This window comes from Mercurialis annua, linkage group LG7 (assembly GCF_937616625.2).
Source record: "Mercurialis annua linkage group LG7, ddMerAnnu1.2, whole genome shotgun sequence".
NCBI lineage: Eukaryota > Viridiplantae > Streptophyta > Magnoliopsida > Malpighiales > Euphorbiaceae > Mercurialis > Mercurialis annua.
In genome coordinates, this window is record NC_065576.1 from 3204910 (window position 1) to 3229425 (window position 24516).

Below are 24516 nucleotides of genomic sequence, written 5' to 3' on the forward strand. Positions count from 1 at the left end.
ACCTTCTCTGTTTTATATTTTAATCGGGAAATGAGGAGATGGCCCTAAACCTTATGAGGTTCTTTTGTTAATGCAAAAATGCCAGAAATTAAGTAAATCTGTTTTCGAAAATATAAGGATTAAGTAAATAAATAGAAGGATGTTATAATTTTTTTTAAAAAAATACAGGAACTAAGTAAAAAACAAAAACGTCTAGAAATGAAGTAAAGAAAAAAGATGAAAAGTTCAGAAACCTTAGAATAGATTTAGTTAAATTATACTGAAAACTAATATGTCAATAAGTTCATTCATGTAATTTAAATGCCATATTGCTCAAGTCATGACATCAACATTTGGTATTACTTATAAAACAAAGTTGTTTACAAGATTACCTTTTTTGGACCAAAGTTATGATAAATTGATAGAAAGAACTAGTGCAAAGGAGTTCACATAACACAACAATTGATTGATTGCAAAATAATTACATATGCCGGACATGAAAATATGATAAAAATGACATTTCAAAAATTGGTTGTTGGAGACGCCAAATATTCTTAGAGCTATTCCATGCCCGAGAAATTTTGAATGTCTTTTGACTTAAAAGATTGTGATACCTGCAGTCGGTTTGTAAAAGCTTAATGTCTTAAAAATTTCCGAACTTTCATTCTCTTTTCAATCCTACTATGACGTTGAAAATTTGTCCATTTTACTCTAATTTGTACTACTTTTTTTATTTTAATTGTATCCTAAAACATAAAAAAAATGTCCTTTATTTATTTAACAAAAATTCAAAAAAAATTCTTTAAAAATTATCAATTTAATATAAAAAATTAATCTAATGCAAAAAGGGTATAGAGAATTTTTTTAAACTTTTGTCAAATAAAAAAAGGTCAATTTTATGCTTTAGCGTATAATTAAAATGAAAAAAATGAAAAATAGGATAAAATTTACTGATTTGCAACGTCAGAGTAGGATTGAAAAGGGGGTGAAAGGTTGGAGTTTTTTTTTAAAACATTAGACCATTTGCAAAAATAATGTTTTTCATTCTTTTGATTTAGCACGCATCACCCAAACATACTTTTACATTTGCGGAAGAAAATGCAGTTGTTGCTTTGAACCCAAACAACTGTTAGATTCCATTTTAAAATCACCTGGTGTTAAGTGTAGATGTCCAACTAATATTTAAACACATGTCGATGCACACACGTAATCAATGTGGATACTCCCATTTCAACAGTTTTGATGTGAATCCTTTCATATTGAATTGCTAAAACACGATCAAAGGTTTTAAGATTATAAATGATGCTCTAAAAAATCTTAAATATTTTTTTCAATTTTTTTTGCATCATTAAAATTTCATGCTTGGTTTTTTGTTGAGTTGTTTCATTTTACTTCAAACCAATTATGTTAGATTTTGAATTCTATTTGAATATTTATCATTTGATTTTCTTTAATATATTCAACATTATGTTAAAAGTAATAGTATATCACTGAAAAAAAACGTGGAGTTGAATTTTTCAATTTTGATATTAAATGTGAAAAGATAAAAATGGTATATATATATGATAAAAGGTTTTACTATAATTGAAATAATGAATTTTTTATAAGTATTCTAAAGTTTTAAATTTTATTTATTTTATTTTATTGATTTAATTTTTATTTTTTTTGAAAGATATACTATATTATATCATATCACAATATCCTATTTTCACATATATTTGTGTGCTGCTTAATTAAGAGATTACCATCACTTTGTTCACAAAAACATTTAGTGTGACTTAGTAATTACCTAGTCAACTAGAAATTAGAGTATTCACCAATAAACTATATCTCAAATGGTATAAATAAACATTGAGCGGTATTCTATTAAGATCGTAGATTTCAATTTTTTCTACAAAATAATAGAAAACAAGTTAATGCATTTAATCACTTTCCATTAATATAATCAAAATCAAGAAAAGTAATTATGTGGTTTTATACTTTCTCCTATCCGATAAAAACAAATAGCAAATTGTGCAATCACATGATTAAAGGCATTTGTTTGTTTTTTTTATTTTGTTTCTATATGTTCCATTATCATTTTGTCCATCTCCTCATTTCTCCATATCCCTATATCTCTCTACAAACTGAAAAAAAAAAAAGTAACCTCAAATAAAAAAAGATTACTATGGATCCACCTGCTTCACAGACTATAGAGAGGAATTACCAGGCAGGAGAAGATGAACAAGACAAAGTTATTAATGAATGGTAACATTCATTTCATTATTCATTATTTGAATCTTTTATTTTTATAGTTTTTTTTTAATCTTAGGATTATTTTTTAATACTGTTTTCTTGATTTTTTTTGTTTTTTATAATAATAATGTGCAGTTGTTCTTGCTGCTTTGATTGCTCAGAAAGCTGCCTTGATGACCTCTGCTGTTGCAGTCTTTGTTGAGATAATTATAATAGTATACTATGTTAAAAAAGGTTTATTATTATTACTATGGAATGATAATTCATTGAAATTTAGTTAAAGAAACAATTCATTTTCTGTTTTATTTTTCTTTTCAATTCTATATTCTCTTGTTTTGATGATATTCATTACCATTCAATACGCTCAAATCACTGGTAGTCAAAAAAATTTAGTCGAGGGAAGAGTGAATTTTTTTTTTGGAGAAAAAAGAGTAAATCTTAATCGATGATTTTTTTATATCAATCAAAGCGGAGCTCAGATCAGATTTTTTTTAAAAGAAATCCACGGTTACGACCTAGACGAGCGCACAACTTCGCCTATAAGCGGCTCCACCGCTGCGTCAAATTGCATTACAAAATCTCGTGTAAATTAAGAAAATATGTGGAAATACTATTTTGAAAATGAACTTATTCACAGATTTTGTGTACTTGTTATTCAAATATGAATTTGTCAGTTTTGAACTTGTTCTTCTATTGTAATTAGAAAATTCTTTATTATTAAAAGGTTAATTCCTAAAAAAAATCACGAACTTTACACGAACTTTCATTTTAATCATGATCTTTAAAAGTTGTTATTTAAAGGCACGAACTTTCATTTTATTTCAAATCTATCACCAAAATAAAATTCGGTGTATTTTATCTGACTAAAAATTGCTAATCCTAGATACTCTAACTGAAAGATAATAAGATTTGATGTTGATTAATAATTTGGCTCTTTCATTGATGGTTTAGTAAAGAATTTAGTCAATAAAAATACACTGAAATGATGAATTTGAAAAAATAAGAAAGTTCGTGCTTTTAAATGGCAACTTTTAAAGGTCATGATTAAAATTAAATTTAGTATAAAGATCGTGATTTTTTTAGAAATTTAACCCATTACTAAACCGGATTAAAGATTCAGTTGATTAGTAAGATATGAGGAACGCATTCCCTAAATTATCAAAGAAATTGTAATAGTTAAAAAATTGATTAACCGGAAAATACTGAAATAAGAAGTGGTGAAAGAACATTTTATTTATGGGAATATGTTATAAATATAAACTTTCGAAATCACTAAAATATTAATGTTTTTTTATTTTTATGAATAAAATGAAATGTTAAAATGCAAGACTCAGACAAATTTCTAAACAGCAATATCCAGAAAAGAAATGATCTTTTATTTGGGTCGACAAGATAAAATATGCATTAATGAGTGATGAAGCTAATTGAGAGATATGGTGGTCAGTTGACCACCTTCTTCAAAAATAATTATATTAATATTTTATATTAGTTAATCTAAATTATAAAAATTAAATTCATTTCTAGTATATACAGACCACCTTATTTTTTAATTTGTACTAAATTATAAAATTTGACCCCTTTAAAATAATTTATAATTTGAAATGTCTTAAGACTGGTCGCTAAAAAATTTAGTTAAATTGTAGAAAAAATGCCTCTTTTTTCTATTGATGTGGAAGAATCGGTGTTAGCCAACTCGAAATCTTCCTTGCTTGGTCCGCTGGAGTTGTTGTATTTAAGCTCTCCTCGTAGCGAGCTACATCCAAACACCCGTCATTAGTGCTTGTGTTGTAATGCAGAAGATCAATGCTTTCTTGTCTCTTGATATAAAATTAGGCCTAATGGTAAAAAAAATCCAAACCTTTACGACTTGTTGCAATTATATCCAAACCTTTTAATTTTTGCAATAATATCCAAATTGCATTTTTTGTAGCAATAATAGGCAAATTGATGGCTAAACTTGTTGTTTTCAATTAAGATATTAGGCTATTATTATGTTTTGATGCATAATAATAAGTCCCAAAAAATGGCAAAAAACTCAAAAACAATCACATAAAAAGTGCAATTTGGATATTATTGCAACAAAATAATGCAATTTGGATATTTTTGCAAAAATTAAAAGGTTTGGATATAATTGCAACAAGTTGTAAAGGTTTGAGTTTTTTTTGCCATTAAGCCATAAAATTATCATCTTCACTTGGAATTCATGAGCTTATATGCAAGTATGTAAATCCATGGACATTGTGATGACTCGTATTTTATTGGATTGAGATGATCGATCAAATTTCGAATTCAAATTTAATCAACAAGTTCAACTATAAAATAATTTTTTTAAAACTAATATTTATCGATTCTAGAATACTATTCTATGATTCTGGAATTTCAAAAGCCTACATATTTGAAGTTCGCCACTACCCATTTCACCGTCCTCCATTATGCAAACCTTGTATCTCTTCCACTGCCTGATTTAGAATACAAAAAGGAGGAGCACAACGCCATTTGGGTTTTTGTACTCGTAGGACGAGTTCAGATAAATCAAATTTGTTTATTTTGAAAATTTATTTCATAAGTCTATAACATAAGTCAAATTATATTCACTCATATGTTTTAGAGCGCGTAAAACAATTGTGAAGATATTAAATATAAACATATCAAACTTGACATAAGATATCAAGTGAGAATATCTTCACCATTACTTTTCCGCGCTTTGAAAAACACATAACGGATGTAGTTGACCTTATTTTAGAGACTTATGAACTAAATTATCTAAACAAACCAAATTTAATAATTATACGAGTTTGATGCGTAAATTTAAATATCGAAATGACCCTTTATCTATTCAAGAAGTGCCTAAAAAGTAAAAACTCTATACCAGGAAGAGCTTCATCTAGGTCAAAGTTGACAATATAAGAAGAATATTGCATTAATTATATATTTGCTTATGTGATGAATTTCACTTCCAAAATTAGCAGCATGCCACTACCTCCAAATCAATTTAATTGGCTACTCATCCTTTCATCATGACCCTTAATTTCCATTTAAAGAGATTAATGTTTTCTTGATATTTATTTATAAATTTCCACTTGCATTTCTTGATCCTATATTTATACAAGTCTAAGATGGGTGGATTTCTCTCACCATCTCCCACTATGCTATCTGCATGTCTTCCACTGCACAGTAAGAAATTCAAAAAAAATGTGAACCACTTAGTCATTTTATATCTATATTTCTGTTTCTTTATTATTTATAACATTATGGTTTTAATTGCTTTTAATGTTTTTTATAATTTTAACATAAACTTTCAATCCTCACATTTAAAATATAAATTATTACTTTTTACAATTCAAACCAAATAATATTTCATTAAAAAATATTAATGTAGAGACTCAAATATATTTCACATCAATCATTTTTCAACATAAAAATACTCGGTGCTTTCAATTATAAAAATTTGAAAATTAACGTTTGACATTATAATTGAAAAATTTGTTTAATTTATTAAAGATGCTAAAATTTATAATTTTTAAAAGAATTAATTCTACTTGAAACTTATCCCATGATGGATATTTAAGTATTTCAAGTCCAATTGTCTTGGCATGCAAAGATTTTAAGTCAAACTTGAGAGTATAAAAAACATGCATTATGCTTCTTTTCTAGATGGGATATGCATCATTATAGCACTAATTAGAAAGCTGAAATTTCTTAATTCCCCATTCCATATGTAGTGGGTGATATGGAATTGGACCAAACTCATTTTGACACAAAATTTTCAGTAGCTTTATCACTTAATATTTATGTTGCATAAAAATAATAACATTAAAAAAAGATATAGCAAAAATAATTTAAAAAATTTAGTACGATAACACAAAAATAAAAAAATATTAAAATAATAAATAATTTTTTAAATAATAAATTATACATATAAAATTTTAGAATTTTATAAATATTTTTGGAAAGGAGAAATAGTCATATAATTCATATTTTGACCAAAAAGGCAAAAAAAAATTTAATTTTTGTATTATAATCTGATTCATCGATTTTACAATTTATGATAATTATTTTCAACCCTCAATTTAAATCTTCTTTCATAATATATTCTTAGTAGTGATTTAGTTTTTAATTTCACAAATGACTATTTTATACAATTGATATTTTATTTCAAGTTAGGAAAGGTTATGGAATCACTGTGAGTTTAATCAAGGGTTGTGATGCTCGAAAATAGATTTAAATTGGGGGTTGCATATAATTATTACAAATTGTAAAACAACGAATTGCTATAAAAAAAATTAAAAATATTTTTATCATTTTGATCCAAGATATTGATATATATAACCGTTTAACAAAACGTTGAAACATATGATTCGGTAAATTTGCATCAAACATAATTTTTTTACAAGAACATATTATAGATATGTTTTTTTATAGTTTTCAGAAACGTTTCTAAAATAAAGATCAAACGCCGAAACATAAAATTTGACAATTTTTCGCGCACGTAACTTAGCACTTCAACATTGTCTTGTTAGTGTCTATAAATAACAAGTTCCTGCAGACTACTACTTGCACATAACACTTCTATTCAGTACAGTTTCTATTTGCTTGGTCTTAAGACATGGAACATAAAAACTACAATAAACTCCTTTCTATTTACCTCTTATGCTTCTTGATCTTAAGTTCCTCAATTTCCTGCCAACTCAATTACAGATTCTACGACTATAGCTGTCCTAACCTGACAAAAATTGTTCGATACGGAGTTTGGTCAGCTATTTCAAATGATACTAGAATGGCAGCTTCTCTATTGAGGCTTCATTTCCATGATTGTTTTGTTGATGTAATTTAAATATTCATATCAATTATCGTTCGTATCTAAGAATTCTAAATTTATACTTAGATGTTGAAACTAACTGCGGATTTTATATGTTTTGTATACAGGGATGCGAGGGGTCTGTGTTGCTCGATGGTGACAACAGCGAAAAAAATTCGTTGGGTAACCGAAATTCGGCTAGAGGATTTGAAGTCATTGACAATATTAAGGCTACTATAGAGAAACTCTGCCCTGCAGTTGTTTCTTGTACTGATATTCTTACTCTTGCAGCAAGAGAGGCCGTTTATCTTGTAAGTAAAGCTGATAAAATAACCGAACTAGACCCTTGAGAAACGCAGAATTTATTTTATTTCAATTAAAATGGTTAAGAAGATTTGATTTGGACGTTGATAAGTAAAAGTTTGGATTTCGGTTTTGATTTGATACTGCCATTAGTTAATCAAATAAACTGAATAACCGAACTTTACAACAACGTGATGTTGAATATATATATAACCAAATCGAATGATTTAAGTTCAGATTTTACTGAATCAAACCAAACCAAACCGAATTGTGCACACCCTACTTGTAAGAATATGAATCTATTGTTTTACACATGCTTGTTACAGGAAAATTAAATATAGTTTGTTCTCATCTTTTATAGACTGGAGGGTCCTATTGGAATATACCTTTGGGTCGCAGAGACGGTCTAACCACCAGTCAGAGCGCTGCTGACGAACAACTCCCATCGCCTTTCGAGTCTCTACAGAACATCACTGCAAAATTCACCTCGAAGGGTCTTGATTTGAAGGATGTTGTTGTGCTCTCAGGCGGACACACTCTCGGTTTTGCTCAGTGTTTCACTTTCAAACCGAGGCTTTTCGACTTTGCTGGCTCAGGAAATCCCGATCCAGCACTAGACACATCACTTTTACAAAATCTGCAAAGTGTTTGTCCAAATCAAGCAGCTTCCGACACAAATTTAGCTCCGTTAGATTCTGTCACGTCATCAAAATTTGATAACTCTTATTTCAAGCTTCTTTTGAATAATTCAGGCCTACTGCAATCAGACCAAGCTCTTATGACTGATAATACAGCTGCTTCAATGGTTACTAATTACAGCAAGTACCCCTACTTGTTCTCCAAGGATTTTGGAACATCCATGGTCAAAATGGGTGGCATTGGTGTACTTACAGGGCAAAATGGACAGATTAGGAAGAATTGTAGGGTGGTGAACTAGAATTCTGCTGGCTAGTGTTCTTGTAACGTAAATTAAATCCTGTAATGCTTCAACAAAGGACAACACTGCATTCCTATAACCAATGTATTGCACAAAAACCTTTTCAATCCTACATATCAGTATTTTGTTTCCATTTCCGAAATTGTTTCTCAACTCCGAGATTTTATATTTGAAACTTACTGATTCAGCATCAATCTAATGTCCGGAATGGATCTAACAAGACAATTTACCTATTAAAAATAAAGTAAGATTCTACCATATAGCTCCTTACTAAAAATGTATCTGAAAATAGCAAATTTAAAGTTTGTACTATATCGAAGTAAGGAACAATGGCATAAAGGCCTTTCCTAGGAGCAACATTCAAGACTAATCAATAAAAATTACGGTGTCATCATTTTCCATTTTTCAATGGTTTCGTTCCCATTAAATTTAACTGACAAATACCATGTATAAGACGCTTAACTAAAATAATTAGTAAATGAGACGATGAGTTATAGCTCTTAAATGACATTTTCAATCATCGAAATAACCTTGCTATGCTCCTTACAAGAAAGCTTTTTACGCGAATTAAAATTGATGGTTTCTTTTTCGTATTCTTTCTATTACTACATCTTGATCTTCTCCTCGGCTTTTGTAAATTCTGATCTAACTTATCAGTAGTTTTTTCCCGAACTTCGAGAAGAGCAGATCCTCGAGTTGGAGATTCTTCTTCTTCTTTTACTTTATCAATAATATTTTCATCTTCATTAGTTTCTCTGCCTTTGCTTTCGTTCCTTTTTAGTTGTTTCAATCCTGATAGGCACGAGTTTCGACTTACCTCAGCAGCGAATTTCTGTTTCGTGAAGAGCGAAATCCGCCATTCTGCAAGTGCCGTTTCCTCTTTAGCTTTCTCCACTAAGCAATAATATTCTTCCTGAGTGATCTGAACAACGTTTTTATTGTCCGTTTCCGAATTCTTGATATGCTCAAGTGCCTCTGCTGCTGATTCTGCAAAAGCATCTGATTCCATCTCTGTAGCTTGGAGAGTGACATTTAATGTCCGTAGCTTTTGCCTTCTCATCCGCAGGACTTGTTTTAGTTTCGATCTCATTTTTCGCTCTTCATATATTTCTTTTTTGATCGTTTCCAATTCTTTGTGAGCAATATCAACAGTTTCAGATAATTCACCGATTATCTTCTTGGTGCTGAGTTGTTCCTTTGTTTTGGATTTGAAGCTCAAATTGGTAGCGTCGATCTTCAATTGGAGATCTGAGATTACAGCTGTAGACTCAAATGTTCGATTCGTAGCAATCGAAAGGTTCGATTTAAGTTTTTCAAGGTCATCGGTTAGTGGTCTCGAAGCCAACCATGATTGTGTAGCTATGTCTTTAGAATTCATCAACTCTTCCTTTATCTTAGCTAGTTCTACCACTTTCGATCTTTCTCCATCATTTATCTTCATTTTCTTGCAGATTTTGTTTCTTTTCCAAGTTCAAGTATCAAATATCTCAGTATATACATAAAAAATAGTGGGTACCAAGCTGTAAAGCCATTGACAGGAGCAGCTGAAATCCCTATGGATATTTTGTTGGTTTGCTGTTGAATTTTTCAATCTCTAAATGTTCCGTCTATTGGTTACGTATGTAATATACATATCAGTAATGCATTTCACTTGCAAGAACTTCGAAAAATTGTTTGCAGAAATGTTAAAACTGCTATAACAAATTGAAAAGGCCTAAGACAGTAAAAAGATAGAAATTCAAATGTTTAATAAGCATACCAATAAATTTAATTCAGAGGGGCAGTCTAATGATAATTTGAGAATATTATGTTGTAGATTTTTTTTCTCTATTGTTAAAAAATAGATTGTTTTTAAGACGGTCAAATTCAAGTTAATCGGGTTGCCCTTCGTTCATTTTTTTAACAATTTAATGCGTGGGAGGGATAAAACTTCACATCAATTACCATATAGATGCTCTAAATAAATAAGGCCAATATCAGTTTGTTGGTTTATATTTGGAGTGTTTAGGCTTTAGTTTCCTCCGCAACAACTGATATATATACTATCAGGAACTAGAAGGGATCTATGATATTTTGCTACATTTGACAATATTGAGAAGGCTTAATCATCCAACAATAATCCATCTTTTTGACTTTTCTTTATGGCCCAAACTTTTAAAATCGTCAATTATATCACAATTTTCAAATTTTAATTTCAATTTTAGCCATTTGTTTAAATTAGAGCGGAAAAAAGTTCAATTATGCCCTTCATATTAATCCAATTTGCCTTTTTACCATCAAACATAAAGAGCATATTCTAACCTTTTTATACTCCAATTTAAACAAATGACTACAATTGAAATTGAAAATTGAAAAATGGGCTAAAATTGATGATTTTGAAAGTTTGGACCATAAACGAAAAAATTTAAAAAATTAGAGTAGTTTTCAATGATTAAGCTTATTGAGAATAAGAAGAAAAAAAACACTAAGGGCATGTTTGATTGTATAATCTTGGAATGAAAATTTTATTCATATTTCAACTTTTTGATTTGCTATCTCAAGAAAGAAAGTTATTCATAAAATAGGATTCCATTAGAAATCTTTTTCAAGAAATAGTTGGAATATCAATACCTATAAAAAACAGTATTAGGATTTCATTTGTTTTGTCATCCCTTGGAATTTTAAAAGACAAATAATTACATTAATTCTCTTTATAAGAAGTTAACAACGGTCATCTAACCATGTTTTGGGAGTCCAACTGGATTCAGGATCAGAGTCAAAAATCAAGTCGGGTTGGGCTCTAGGTCGGGCATCGGGTCTGATCGAGACTTGAGTCAAGGTTGGACTTGTGACGTGGGTCGGGATCGGGACATAGGGTTGGAATCAGGGTCGGAGCTCGAGATTAGGATCGAAACTCAGAGTCGGGTTTGTGAATCAATGGTCGGGTTGAACGCCGCACTTGGGCTGGGATCAGAACTTAGTCAGAGTCGAAGCTCAGGTCGTACTCGGATCAGGGTCATAGTCGGAGTCCAGAGATTCGGGTGTGTAGTCGGGACTCGATCGAAGTTGGATATTTGTTAGTAGTTAAAACTTAAATTCTATTTCCATATATAATAAAACAATACCAAATTAAAAAAAAATAATGAATTCTCATTGTTTTACGATGAGTTTAACAAATCAAAACTTAAGAATTCTAGAACTATAACTTTATGATGAGATTTTATTTCCTATTCCATTACCAAACAATGATATCAAGTGTGCCTAATAAAAACAGTTTGCTAATTGAAAAAAATAGTCTTTTATTGTCTGTGCATTTCAAGTCCTAACTAAACCCATCTCCTCACCCTGAGCCATATGTATCTATTCTATTTGTAATTACAATTTCTAAACAAGGGGACATTCCTAGGAGCCAGACTAAACTTGAGAATCTCGTATACTGCCACCAATTTTTAAACAGCATAAAAAATGACTATATTAATACATGAAACATATAATGGATATACAATATCAACAGTGACAAGAACATAGCATGCAAGTGCCTCGATGTTTTCCATGCCGAGAAAACATAAATAAATATTGAGGAAATGAATAACATACCGTGCAAATGACCTCTTAAAACGAGAAACTACAGTTCAGCATCAATAGATACTGTGTCATTTCAAGATTGAGGAGGATAGAGTTCCCATAATGCAACTGTAGTATCTTCCGAGGCAGAGGCCAGCACTCTACAATCAGATGAATAGGAGACCGCATTACACTGCAGTAACAGAAGATGAATACTTTCAGAGTATACCAATAGACAACATTATCAGGCATAAGCTAGCTCGGAAGACAGGATTAAGTTAACAGTTACATGCGAAAATTCAGTAGCCTTACTAAGATAAGCACAGAGACAAGAAATTATAACAAGCATCAGCAATCATGCTCAAATAGAAGTAGGAAAAGAAAAAAACAAACAAATTTTTGACAAAATCATAAAACACCGGACTATATCCCTTGATGACCTAAAAAAACATACAGAATGATAAAGCATAAAAAATTAAAGTAAAAAAACATTTATTCATTATGTCAATAAAATACCGTAGCGCGGTGATATTTCAAGATTGCCAAAGCATTCCCTTTGCGGTAATTATATATCCTGATTCTGTAATCAAATAAAAAACTGAAAGATCAATGACCAATTAATTTGACACAGGATTTTGGTAGTAACAGCAAGAATATCATTTTCAATAGCTCATGACCAGAGGAACAATATTTTTTCTATCCATACAGCAAACAGAGCAATAGCAGCCTATTTAATTACAATTTACGACTATGATTTTTATCTTAGACTCCCATAAACCTCACAAAGAAAAAACATAATTAAATAATAAAATAGACAAACAAACCTATGATCCCAACCAGAAGTTGCAGCAATTTTTCCATCTGCTCTGATTGATGTGCCTGATATACCAGGTTGTTCCAAGGTAATCTCCTTTTTGATCACACATGAACCCTAAGTCAAATTATAGGTAATTTAGCATAAACGTGAAGCATTAAGACCACAAATGGTCAGTGGGAGGAGATGCAGATATGGAATATACTTAGGTAAAAATAGACATATAAAGATGTATAACAGAACTATACATCAATGAGCTAAAAACATAAAAGAAATACAAGGCAAAAAAGCTTAATAAGAGAACACTTAACAAAAACAGTATATGCAAACTGTTATGTCAAAAGTTTCGACTAGCAGACTAAATAACAGTGTCCTTGACAACCAAACTGAATCACAAATTCTTGACCTAAGTCTGCAACCAAGTTTAAAAGATTATAACATGAAACTGAACTTTAGACAAGTGAACAAACTTAGCGATATGTGTGACTTACCACAGAGGTATCCACACTGAACAGGACAATCTTTTCATCAGCAGCCCCTGAGATACCCCCCGCACACCTTCCATCAATGCATAGGCTTAAAACTGTAAACAGACCAATCAAATGACCAATTTATTATGATGAACAAAAAAGGTTGAGTCTCAAAAATACCGGATCTTACCTGGCTCTGTATGAAACTTTACTGAAGTTAGAGGAACACTTGGGTTCCGCAAGTCCCACAAAAGCATAGAACCATCCTCATAACTACCACATGTAGGAAAAGCAAAAAGAATTACAACATAGAAATGAAAATTGCTTTTCGAGAATCAATGCAATATATAGTCTATGACGGTTCACAAGACCAAAATGCTCCTCTCGTATTTGGGTTGTAGAACAATTTGAAACAAGATCTAGAAGAAGGAATATGTTAAAATAAAAACGATATAGTACGCAAACTCGATAACCACTAACCAGAAAATTAATTCATTAATACTGACATATAAAGTTCACAAGTCCTGACTTTTATAAAAGAATAGTTCTATATATGCCAATAACAACACTCTTTTTTGCTTCACTTCACACAAACTAGAAGGAAAACAGCAGATATTTAAAATAAGAGGAATGAATATAAATGCCTAGGTAACTGAACTGAATAATTGATGTACCCATATAAAAAATAAGTAAATTAATCGCAATAAATGAGGAACTTTCTTATGGGTTAGAATTAAAAATTGTACCCTTTTAGTACTTATCAGCCCTTATCCCCCCACCCACAAAAGCACAGAATAACAAACAATTAGAACAATCAAATCACTGTTGAACAGTGGAAAACAGAAACCTAATTAAATGAGTTGGTGGATCAATCAGTCCAGAATGATCAGCTCACAAAAATTGAGAAGACCTCGAATCAGTAATCAGCAGTCATAAAGGTTTATGACCACAATAAATGTATCATATGAGCCATAAAATTAACTTGTAATAAAACCAAGAAGATGGAAGATTTGAGGACGATGAAGATCAAAGACATACCCGGCCAACACATTCAGGAACCCCTGTGATTCTGATGGTAAAAATGCTTGAACAGCCATGCACATCCCTGCCAATGGACACAATGACAGGCAGAGTTGAACTTCATGTACATCAAGCATTTACTTCGAACAGAAAATTTACTGTTTTAAACTTTATACTTTAAATTTGTATTTATTATAGAATGGATGCACTTAATTCCAGGGTTGTTTCTACCGGAAGCACCAATATTATTAACTGATGGGTTCTTGGCAGTACAACCTATATACATGGGCATATACATAAAGAACTATACAAAAACATGTATCTAAGGCATTCATCGATTCATGAGTATGATAATAGCAACCAGTATGGAGAGCTAGACAAACATTACTTTAAAACAAGAAAAATGAATGAGAAAACCTCAAAATCTAACAAGCAAGAAGTTCCAACAAAATTTACAAAGCCTCACAAACATGCACTTTTAGTTGGATAGCCATACAAATCATGTATAGTTTTTACTTTGCAAGTACCAAAAATATGAACATTTTATAAGTTATAAAAAAATTAAACTATCAAAAATCATTGACACGCCAGTGAATTTTTTGGAAGGTTCATTCATTAAACTATAAAAACATATAGAGCTAAAAATTCCATCATAAGCATCACTCTAAGCAACCGGATTAGATATGTATGGAAAGAGAACAATTCTTATATAGAGATATTTTCCCAATAGCAACTATTGATACAACAGATCAAACTAATATCCCATTGTGCATGACCAGCATTAGTCGCTCTGGAGCATTGCTACATTGATGGGCGCAGGGGTGCAATACTAATAACTAAACACCAATAACTATGATTCAGAAGTCATACAAATTCCTGAAACAAACCTCTTTTTTGAGTAGAAACACTTGATGAGCCACCAGAGCAATTTTGAGCCAACCGTGAAAGTCTTTCTGCAGTATTAAAGTCCCATATCTCAACCTTTGAATGTCATATGAATACAAATTATGAGCAAAATGGAAATCCAAAAGCTAAAAGTACTAAAGAAAGGTTGAAAGATGCATGCTAACCTCAGAAGACTGTTCTCCTGCAATGGCAACACACTTCGGTCCATCAATATGCTTGGCTTCTAAAATACAGAAATTTTAACAAATGCTTATATTAGTTTTTCCCGCTAGAAAAACAAAAGTTATAGTGCATGCATGTAACAAATAAAAAAACAATTACAGTTAGATAAAGCTGCTGAGATCGCCTCCCTTAATTTCAGCAGGCACCTAATCATAACAATTTACAAATAGATTGTTGAGCAGCATGTTTCACTTGATAATTACCCTGCCTAGTTTAAGCAACATTGTTATGCTTATATTATTAGGCGCCACTTCAATAAAAAGAAAACATAGAATTCCACTCGGCAACTCGGTACTGACAACAGGAGTCGTTACCGCTGCCAAAAACCTACGATGCATAATTTATTGGCGCATACCTTGGAAGCCACTTGAGCACTTTGATGAATCATTTCTATCGCAATAAATATTTGTATCGACAGTTGCCAAAGCCTCTTGCTCTCTCATATTATCATAAAGCTTCCTCTTCTTAACTAAAGAAAGCTTGCAGAAATGGTACGAGTTTGTCTTGATCGTAACTAAAGGAGCCCTATCGAATCACCGAGGAAAACATGACATCATTAGAGTAGATAATTTCATATCCTATGTTCATATTAGACAATTTCAACGAGGTAAAAGAATAAATAAATACCGAGATAGACCTCCTTCTTTAAAATCCCATAATTTAACAGTTCCATCCCTACCCTGGCTACCAAGTGAAGCACACACAATTAGGAATAATCATACAACACAATGGCTGCATCATGTCATTTATTCAACAAATCAATGAGGCGTTTTCCATGTTGGAATATAAAATCATAAAAAAAGCAATAATTGAAGAAATTCCTATAACAAATGCTCGTTAACTTGTAGAAATAACGTGGCACAACCATTGCGTGGAATAAACACTCCGCAATTACTAGCAAAATCCTTACATAATAAATATGAACTACTAAGTTAAAACATGAAAAAAATACCTAATAACTTTATCATTGCCAAACAATTCACTAGTAGCAACAGATATTATGCCATGGGCTGCACTGTGCACCCTTCAAAATCAAAAATAAAATTAAAACACAACAAACAAATACAAAATTAAGTAATAAAGAAATAAAATCAGTGTAGTAATAATAATTACCAAGCAGATGAAATAGTTCGATGTTGAACTGTATCCCAAATTCTCAACTCGCCGTCCGCTGAGCTATAAAATCAGAATCCGGCATATTTACGTAATTAATTCAAATAAGAATTGGAAGAATACAACAGAAATTACAATTTAAAGACGGAGAGAAATTGAGATTAATTACGCAGTGAATAATAAATGTTGAGATGGATGAAAAGAAAGGTCCATAACGGAAGCGCGGTGACCTCTCAGCACCGCCACCGGATCAGGCGGAGCCCCTCTTTTACTGGTGCTCATTGTTCTTCTCTTTGGTTACAGCAAATTCAGCAATGTCTAGTTAGAATTTAGAAGTTTGCGTGTTAAAGAACACAGTTCCGAGCAGCGCCTTCGACTAGAACAGTAGTAAATTAAGGGAAAAGAACAAAAACATCCTTAAATATTCTCTACTTTACCAAAATACACACTACTCAAAATATTACACGCATACCAAAAGAAAGGATATCAATAAATTGGTGACACGTCATTTTGCATAAAAACGTGTTATACATGTCGATATGTCATACATGTTGATGTGTCATACATGTCATATGCATCAGTGCGCCGGACACGTCAGTGTATTAGCAAGTTAACGTGTTAGCGTGTCGACAGTAAAACACATCAGCAAATAAGTTGTAATATCTCAATGCATTTAAGCACCTAATAATAACTGCTAACGTAATTAAATTTCATCTCTTTGAAAAATAATATAGACCATATCAAATAAACAAATTTGTCTTATTTTAACAATTTAGCTCATAATTCTCCAATATTTTATTTCTTACGTCCATCATTGCTAAACTTTTTTTTTTATAATTTGGGGAAGGGGGAGCGCTTGTGGGAGGAATCGAACCCACGACCTAGCAATTTGCTGTTTAGCGCTTATACCATTTGAGTTATAGCTCATTAGTTTGCTAAACTTATTTGAACTATACAAAAAAAATCAATTCTTTAAATAAAAATATATATACCAATTAAAATTAATTTGGAACAAATGAGTAAATTTTGTCAAAAAATACATTACATATTAATGTCTGTTATTTTCAGGTTCTTATACTATTGATCAAGTCTATATTCTATTATTTTTCATTTCAGTTGGTCCCTATAATGTGAAATTATTTTAACCATAAGTGACATGAAACACATATTGATGGATCCATTATCCCACGTAGCAGTTATGTAAGGACCTAAGTTTGATAGCACAAAAATCAACTACAAGACTGTTTCAGAATAAAAAACGATAGCACAAAAACCTAATAATGGGTTTTGCAAACAAAATTAATCTTTTAAGTACATTTGCTTTACAATTGATGATAAAAAAAAATTCCATGAGAACAAAACTAAATACATTATTATATTTATTAGGTCTAATATTTTAAAAATTTTGTCCTTTTAGCCTACCCCGGCGTTATAAAATCGTCAATTATACCAAACTCTACACTTTTAAATTTCAGTTATGCTTTTCGAACATCAATTTTGAACGATTTTTTTAGTTCATGGAAATCTTTCGAAAACACTAAAAGTGTGAATTTGAGAATTGAATAGGGTTAATAGGTGAACGTCTTTTTGGAACATTAGGCTTATTTATTATCATTAATCTTGCTCCTATTTAATGTAATATTAGAAAGACGACAACAACTTCAGTTGAGTTGGTGATGGTGTTGGCGGCGAAGTTTTCGTTCATCCGATAGCTTTTTAGCGAACTCAGTGAGAGCGGTTTCATTTGTAGCTCCTCCTACAATGGTTTCATGTATGCCGGTCGTTAAATTTACTCTTGCCTCCGGCTTCTTAAGTAGCTCATTACCAATCTCCACAAGCTTTTGCAAATTTTCTGCGCTTGAATTATCAACTGATGTTGCATCACCGGTCAGTGTGTCATCCTGTCTCATTATTAACCACCCAAATTTCAGTAAATAAATTTAGAACATTTCAACTTTTTAATACTACTAAAGTAAATAAATTTAGTAAGTTGATATTAAATTCATAAGTTTAATATTTTATTTTAAAAAAAAAATTATTGAACATAACATAGATATCAAGAAAATTATAAAACATACTCCATATTTATTGCAAGAATACTAAAATTGAAACATAAGTCGATATAAACATTATGAAAAATAAAAATAGACTACTTACTAGACTTTGTAGTTTTGATGAAAATCAACATAAGTCGATAAAAACACTTTTTTCTGAAATTTATCACAATACACCAAATTGGTGAAATGTTATAAATTATGATTTTTTCAATTATTTATAGTTACAAAAAAATATTAAAATGTTTATGAAATGTATTACGTTCTATATTAATTGAAACATTTTTTTCGATAATTGGAGAGGGGGATCACTTGTGGAGGGAAATGAAGATACGACTTTGGTAGAATGATGTACAGTGTTTATACCATTTGATTCATAATTAATTGTTAATTGGCTTAAATGCACCAAAAATTACCAACTTTCGCGTGTTTTGGTATTAAACATAATATTTTAATTTTGGCAAAACAAGCACATGAACTTTCAAAATTTTGCAATTAAATACACCGGCACCGTTTTGAATATGAAACGGCACCGTTTTATATTAAAACGGCACCATTTTGAATGTGAAATGACACTATTTTTCAAAGGAAACACACGCGTGATTTAATTGCAAAAAAATAAAAAAATTATGTTAAATATGTCAAAATTAAAAAATTATGTTACATACCAAAAACAAGCGAAAGTGTGTGACTTTAGGTGCATATAAGCCTTGTTAATTAAAATACTTGAAGCTATAATAATACAAAAAGATAATTATTTACATATTAGATTTGTTAACTTTAAAATAAAAACTTTAACTCAATTTGTAAAATAATCAACATTTTATTAATTCACCTTAAGTATGGAAGTAATTTAGAAATTACCTTGAATCGATAATTTCTAAGCCAATTTTCTCTAAATTAGGAAAAGACATCTATTTGAAAGCCAAGGTTTAAGGTGTTAGGATCAATATACCTGAATACGAAGGTAATAATTCTCGGAATGAAGAGACTGAAAAATAGCAGAGACATGAAAGTCTACGACATCGGAGCTAGCATGACTGAAAATATCGATGATCGGATTGTTGCCATTGCAAATAATCCAACTTATCAAACCCCATTTAGATGCTTTAGCCGCATCATATTTTTCCTCATGTTTTGGTGCTCCGGTTCCTAAAGATAGAACCAACATATTCTTGCTCTCGATTGGTTTTACATCCACAAACTCTGGATTGTTCAGCAATACTTCGTTGAGGACGTGTGATATAGCCAGCATAGTCTGCAAATTTAATTCTGCTTAATTTTCCAATATATGAAAGTCGGTGACTGTTTTGTCAAGTTTAACAGTTCATATTTTATTTGCAAATCACGTTAAATTTTGTGATTTAATTTTGAAATCAATTACTGAACTATTAGCCAAATATATTGCACGGAAACTTCTTTAGTCTTCGACAAACTTCTCAGTGTTCCCGATTCTATGGTCCATATATAGCTTACTGATTATGAGAGATTTTTAGGTAGACTCAGTCTATCATGTCATTCGTGGACTAAGCCTATCATATAATGACACGTCATTAAAATGATGGCAATCTTGTAAATTCGTTTATTACGTATTTACACTTTTGAATAATAATATTACAAGATTGCCATCATTTTAATGACGTGTCATTATGTGATAAGCTTAGTCCACGGATGACGTGGTGGACTGAGTCTACCTAAGAATTTCTCTATTGATTATATAAGATAAGATGCTTACAGGATTATTGGCTGCAACTCCTCCGTCTACAAGATCAAAACTGAGAGATTCTTTACCATTTTTGATTGTGAAGGAATGTGCTGGCAAGTAGGTTGGAGCTGCAGAGGTGCTGATACAAATATCCGCTAACCGAGCATTTTTCAGAGCATTTACTCTTGCCTTTTCGTATAGTAGAAGAAAAAATTGAAAGAATTTAGCTTTTGTTCGGAACTACTCCACTATATACTATATCGCGCACACAAACTTTTCAAGGCTTACATTTAATTTAATGTTCCGTTTTCGCTTCCAAAAAATACTTCTAAAACTCTGTATTTATAATATGTTCTTGTGGAAAATTGATCTACAACTATGACCAAATTGACAAAAATATCTCTCAAAAATAATTTAGACAGTCATGTGAATTTTGCAAATTTCAACAATTATCCTCAATAAGCAAACAAAAAAATAAAGAGGAGTCAAATTAATAAAAATAAGAGAGTATATTTTTGTATCTTATGTTATTTCTATGATACATAAATCCAAATTTGAAAAAACAAATTATAAAATTTTCTATAATAACAAAATTAACTTTAACATTAACAAAAAAAATCATAAAATTAGATAGCAAATTATACAATATTTCTTTAATCTTTGACTAATTATCATTTAACTATAGTTAAAGGACTAAAACATATGTTTTTGATAATTAGATCCTTTATCTTTTTTATTTACTATTTGATTAAATTTCTCCAAATTAACACGACAGGTTATGAAAATGATCTTTTAGGTATAGACAGATAAAATTATTTTACTTTTTTTTATAAAAAATATAAGTTTACTATTTTTCAATTTCGTTATATTCCATTTGAATTTTTTTTTCTTTAGTGCAAGATGAGAACAATTATACGTACTTCATCGGTTGAAAAGATAACAGGTTGAAGAAGCTTGATGTCAAAACTTGGTATAATCACATCAGTTAAGGTGTCTTTAATGGTCAAATCTCCTAGCAACTCGCTTGTCAAGCTTTTCAGGTATTTTCCGTCATATTTAGGCCCGAAAACATCACTCAGAAAATTAATCGTCGTCTCGACGAAGTTGTTCGAGCTGATTAATCCACCCAATGAGATGAATTGGTCCAAGCAAGAACACCTAATTACAAAAAAAAAACTTTTTTATTAGGAGTGAATAAACGGTCGGATTTGATTATTATAATTCAACTAAATTATGTTATTTATTCAATTAAATTGAGTGATTAACTAAATTAGTTGATATCTTATTAATTAAATTTTGAAAAAATACAAAACGAACTAACTGAATTTGTCGGTTAATTCAATTAAACAGATAAAAATATTAAAAATAAATGTTGCTCCACCTATTGTTTACTTATAACTACCAAGTCACCTCTTGAGTGGGAAAATCTTAGGACAATGTTCAAGATAGAAGTCTGTGATGTCTTTTGCTTGATACATTGGCCTCTTGTCCTTCCCCGGAGCTGTCAGTATGGTGCTTACCAGCCCGCCCGTGCTCGTCCCTGCAATTACGTCGAAATAATCTGCAATTCTCGCATTTGGTCCGTCCAATTCCTATACCAAAAACCACGGGAAAAAACGAAGTTAGAGCGAAATTTGAAACTTAAGTGCAAAATTAGTAATTAATTTTGTCATTTTGTATATATTAAATTAAAAATATACTAAATGGTCCAATAAAATATTATATTCAAGTCGAGCTCGAGATTTACAGTACTTAAATTCAACTCAATTACACTCTAAACTATAAATAAACCTGAAGTTTGGATTCAAGAAACGCGAGAAGGACACCGGGAATTATGCCCCGAACCCCGCCTCCGTCGATGCTCAAAACTGTTACCATTTTGCCCTTACTACCATTATAATTACTGCTCGCCATTTTTGCTTTCTAGAGAGTTTAACGCTGCAATTTTATTTCTGATGCTTCTAGTGGCTAAGCAGGTAAACTAATGAAAGTTTATATAAAAATCTAAAGAAATATTCATCTAAGATGCATTTTTGGCCTATACCGGAGCATGGACCAGTTCTTTGTTGTCTTAGAGGTAACTTCTGTATTGAAGATTTAATGCGGATAACGATGGTACAAGATATAGCCATTGTCATTCATCTCTACCACAAATTCCATTTTGCACATTTAAATGCATGAAAAAATACAGTTAAACATAAAAAAAAAAAAAATCATTCAAAATATCTAATCTTTTTGACTTTAAAAGTTTAAATTTTTAAAATTGTTAATTTTACCTCATTTTCAATTGCCATTTCAATTGTAACTATTTGTTCAAATTAAAATAATAAAAAAAATCAAATACACTTTTTTTATTGCTTAATACTGTTCCAGGTTCCCTTATTAAGAATTTCAAACATAAAAGGCAATATGTTTTTATATCAACTTAAACAAATGGCTACAGTTGAGACTGAAAAAAAAAATTGGCTAAATTTAACGAATTAAAAATTTAGATTGTGAATAAAAAAATCAAAAAAATAACCAATGGGAGTTGGTCCAAGTGGTAAGCGGCTTGGTATCGCTTAAGCAAGGTTTCGGGTTCGAGTCCTTGTGAATGCAGAAAATTTCCACTGGCAGACTCACCCACTACGCCAGGTGCGCGATGCGGGTCGGATCCGGATTAATCAGGGCGAAGCCTTGGAAACCGGATGGGCTTACCAAAAAGAAAATAAAAAAAATAGAACATTTTTCATGATTGAATCAAAAAAATCACAAACTACCATGTTTTGTTATTTTAACACAAGTTATCAATTTTAATATTTTTTAAAACGAACAATAAAGTGGAACATTTTTCATGATTGAATCAAAAAAATCACAAACTACCATGTTTTGTTATTTTAACACAAGTTATCAATTTTAATATTTTTTAAAACGAACAATAAAGTGCCATTTCGATTATTAAAGCTCTAAGAAACACATCGTTATAGTGACAGAAAATTATTTTGGGAAAGAATTGATAAATAGATGTAAGGTTAGGTAGACTTGAAACACATCGTTTTAGTGACAGAAAATTATTTTGGGAAAAATTGATAAATAGATATAAGGTTGGGTAGACTTGACAATTTAAGATACGAGACGATTAAATGACACAAAATAATACAAAATTAAACAGATCTAAGTTTGATGTAAATACAAATTTAGAAGGTAAATTTTATAAAATTCATAAGCACATCTATCATGTAGTCCTCTTTTTACTTCTTATAAACTTGTATTAGGCTCAATTGACTCAAGTTGCCATCATTTCCAAGTGAGCACTACAAACATAAACTGGAAAACTTTTCATTAGAAGAATGCACATAATCAGAAATGCAAGTGCATAAAGTAATGCACTTCCTACTTCAAACTTGAGTAGAAAAGCATAATTAGCACCGAAAGTCCGCAGTCCAATTTCATTTGACTCAGCCTAGAAAAGCACTAAAGAAAGCATATCACTCGAAGATAGACACTGCTGACTCGAAGATTGCAGATTCAGCGAGGGAGGCAACCAGACGGGGAGGGAGACTGTCGGGCCAGGGAGTTTGACTGCCGAATAGGCAAGCCAGATCGTCGGAGCCGAAGGAACAGTGGAGGGGCAGGGCGCCAGAAAGGGGGGGCGACTAGCCCAACGTAGGGATCGGCAGAGGGACGAACGAACGGCCAGGCTGAGGGATCAGCGTAGGGACCGGCAGACGGGAAGGCTGAGGGACAGACGTAGGGACTGGCGAAGGGATGAGCAGACGGACAGGCTGAGTGACCGACGGCGTAGAATAAGTAGAAACAAAAGATGAACTCTGCAAGGAAGCATCAGTAGAAGCAGAAAACAAACCATGTGCAGAGGCAGCGGTGACTGCAGCAGCGAAAGATGAACTCTGCAAAGAAGCATCAGTAGTAGCAGAAGATAAACCATGTGCAGAGGCAACGACAACTGCAGCAGCGGCGGAAGCAACAACAACATCAACAACAGTAGCGGCAACGACTGATTGTCTTGAAGACGGAATAGTTTTAATGTCATGAATTTTTTCAATCAATTTCGTACTTCTACTTTCCAAATGATTATTCAATTGAGTTAACTTGGATATCATTCTATATGAAATGGCGAATGGAGGAATCATGCCTGTCACATATCCACAAAATACAAGTACATTCACACACACAACTAATATGGGATACTCCCAATTCAACACTCCCCCTTCAAATGGAGTTGCCCAAGTAATATTTAAACACAAGTTCATTGCACCCACAAACAATGTAAAATTTCCACTTCAACACTATAGTTACATTTACTTTCAAGAACTATAAACTAAATTATTAAGATAAAACACATTTGATTTATATGAATTCAATCAAATTTAAGCTCGCAAACAAATACTAGTCTATTATGTACGATACAATGGGTCTA

The 24516-nt window shown here is 31.4% G+C and overlaps 4 protein-coding genes and 1 long non-coding RNA gene across 6 annotated transcripts; 2 read left to right on the forward strand and 3 right to left on the reverse strand.

Annotated features, from left to right (window-relative positions):
* Window positions 1–1935: 1935 nt before the first annotated feature.
* Window positions 1936–2519, forward strand: LOC126655705 (uncharacterized). Its single transcript, XR_007633073.2, has 2 exons — window positions 1936–2226; window positions 2350–2519. It is a non-coding gene; the product is annotated as an uncharacterized LOC126655705 (long non-coding RNA).
* Window positions 2520–6761: 4242 nt separating this feature from the next.
* Window positions 6762–8394, forward strand: LOC126655702 (peroxidase 10-like). Its single transcript, XM_050349961.2, has 3 exons — window positions 6762–7039; window positions 7141–7323; window positions 7677–8394. The coding sequence occupies exons 1-3, from the start codon at window positions 6821–6823 to the stop codon at window positions 8250–8252; spliced, it is 978 nt and encodes a 325-aa protein (XP_050205918.1). The 5' UTR covers window positions 6762–6820; the 3' UTR covers window positions 8253–8394.
* A 349-nt stretch (window positions 8395–8743) lies between these two features.
* On the reverse strand, window positions 8744–16745 carry LOC126655701 (protein DECREASED SIZE EXCLUSION LIMIT 1). 2 transcript variants are annotated; one of them, XR_007633072.2, is made up of 14 exons: window positions 16510–16745; window positions 16341–16403; window positions 16180–16251; window positions 15855–15911; window positions 15583–15752; window positions 15170–15228; window positions 14987–15080; window positions 14118–14184; window positions 13270–13352; window positions 13101–13192; window positions 12620–12726; window positions 12312–12375; window positions 11829–11988; window positions 8744–11667 (listed from the first exon to the last, which is right to left on the reverse strand). XR_007633072.2 is itself a non-coding variant. In XM_050349960.2 (13 exons), exons 1-13 carry the CDS (start codon window positions 16620–16622, stop codon window positions 11890–11892), a joined length of 1140 nt encoding a protein of 379 aa, XP_050205917.1. In that variant the 5' UTR covers window positions 16623–16745; the 3' UTR covers window positions 8744–11889. The 2 variants fall into 2 exon arrangements, 1 of the variants encoding a protein (XP_050205917.1); XM_050349960.2 differs by having other exon boundaries at window positions 8744–11988.
* Window positions 16746–17866: 1121 nt separating this feature from the next.
* Window positions 17867–22103, reverse strand: LOC130014488 (patatin-like protein 2). The gene is made up of 6 exons (XM_050349956.2): window positions 21891–22103; window positions 21510–21691; window positions 21020–21257; window positions 20130–20288; window positions 19350–19652; window positions 17867–18241 (listed from the first exon to the last, which is right to left on the reverse strand). Exons 1-6 carry the CDS (start codon window positions 22011–22013, stop codon window positions 18002–18004), a joined length of 1245 nt encoding a protein of 414 aa, XP_050205913.1. The 5' UTR covers window positions 22014–22103; the 3' UTR covers window positions 17867–18001.
* Window positions 22104–23200: 1097 nt separating this feature from the next.
* Window positions 23201–24489, reverse strand: LOC126655704 (putative pectinesterase/pectinesterase inhibitor 28). The gene is made up of 2 exons (XM_050349962.2): window positions 23944–24489; window positions 23201–23863 (listed from the first exon to the last, which is right to left on the reverse strand). Exons 1-2 carry the CDS (start codon window positions 24347–24349, stop codon window positions 23607–23609), a joined length of 663 nt encoding a protein of 220 aa, XP_050205919.1. The 5' UTR covers window positions 24350–24489; the 3' UTR covers window positions 23201–23606.
* Window positions 24490–24516: the final 27 nt, after the last annotated feature.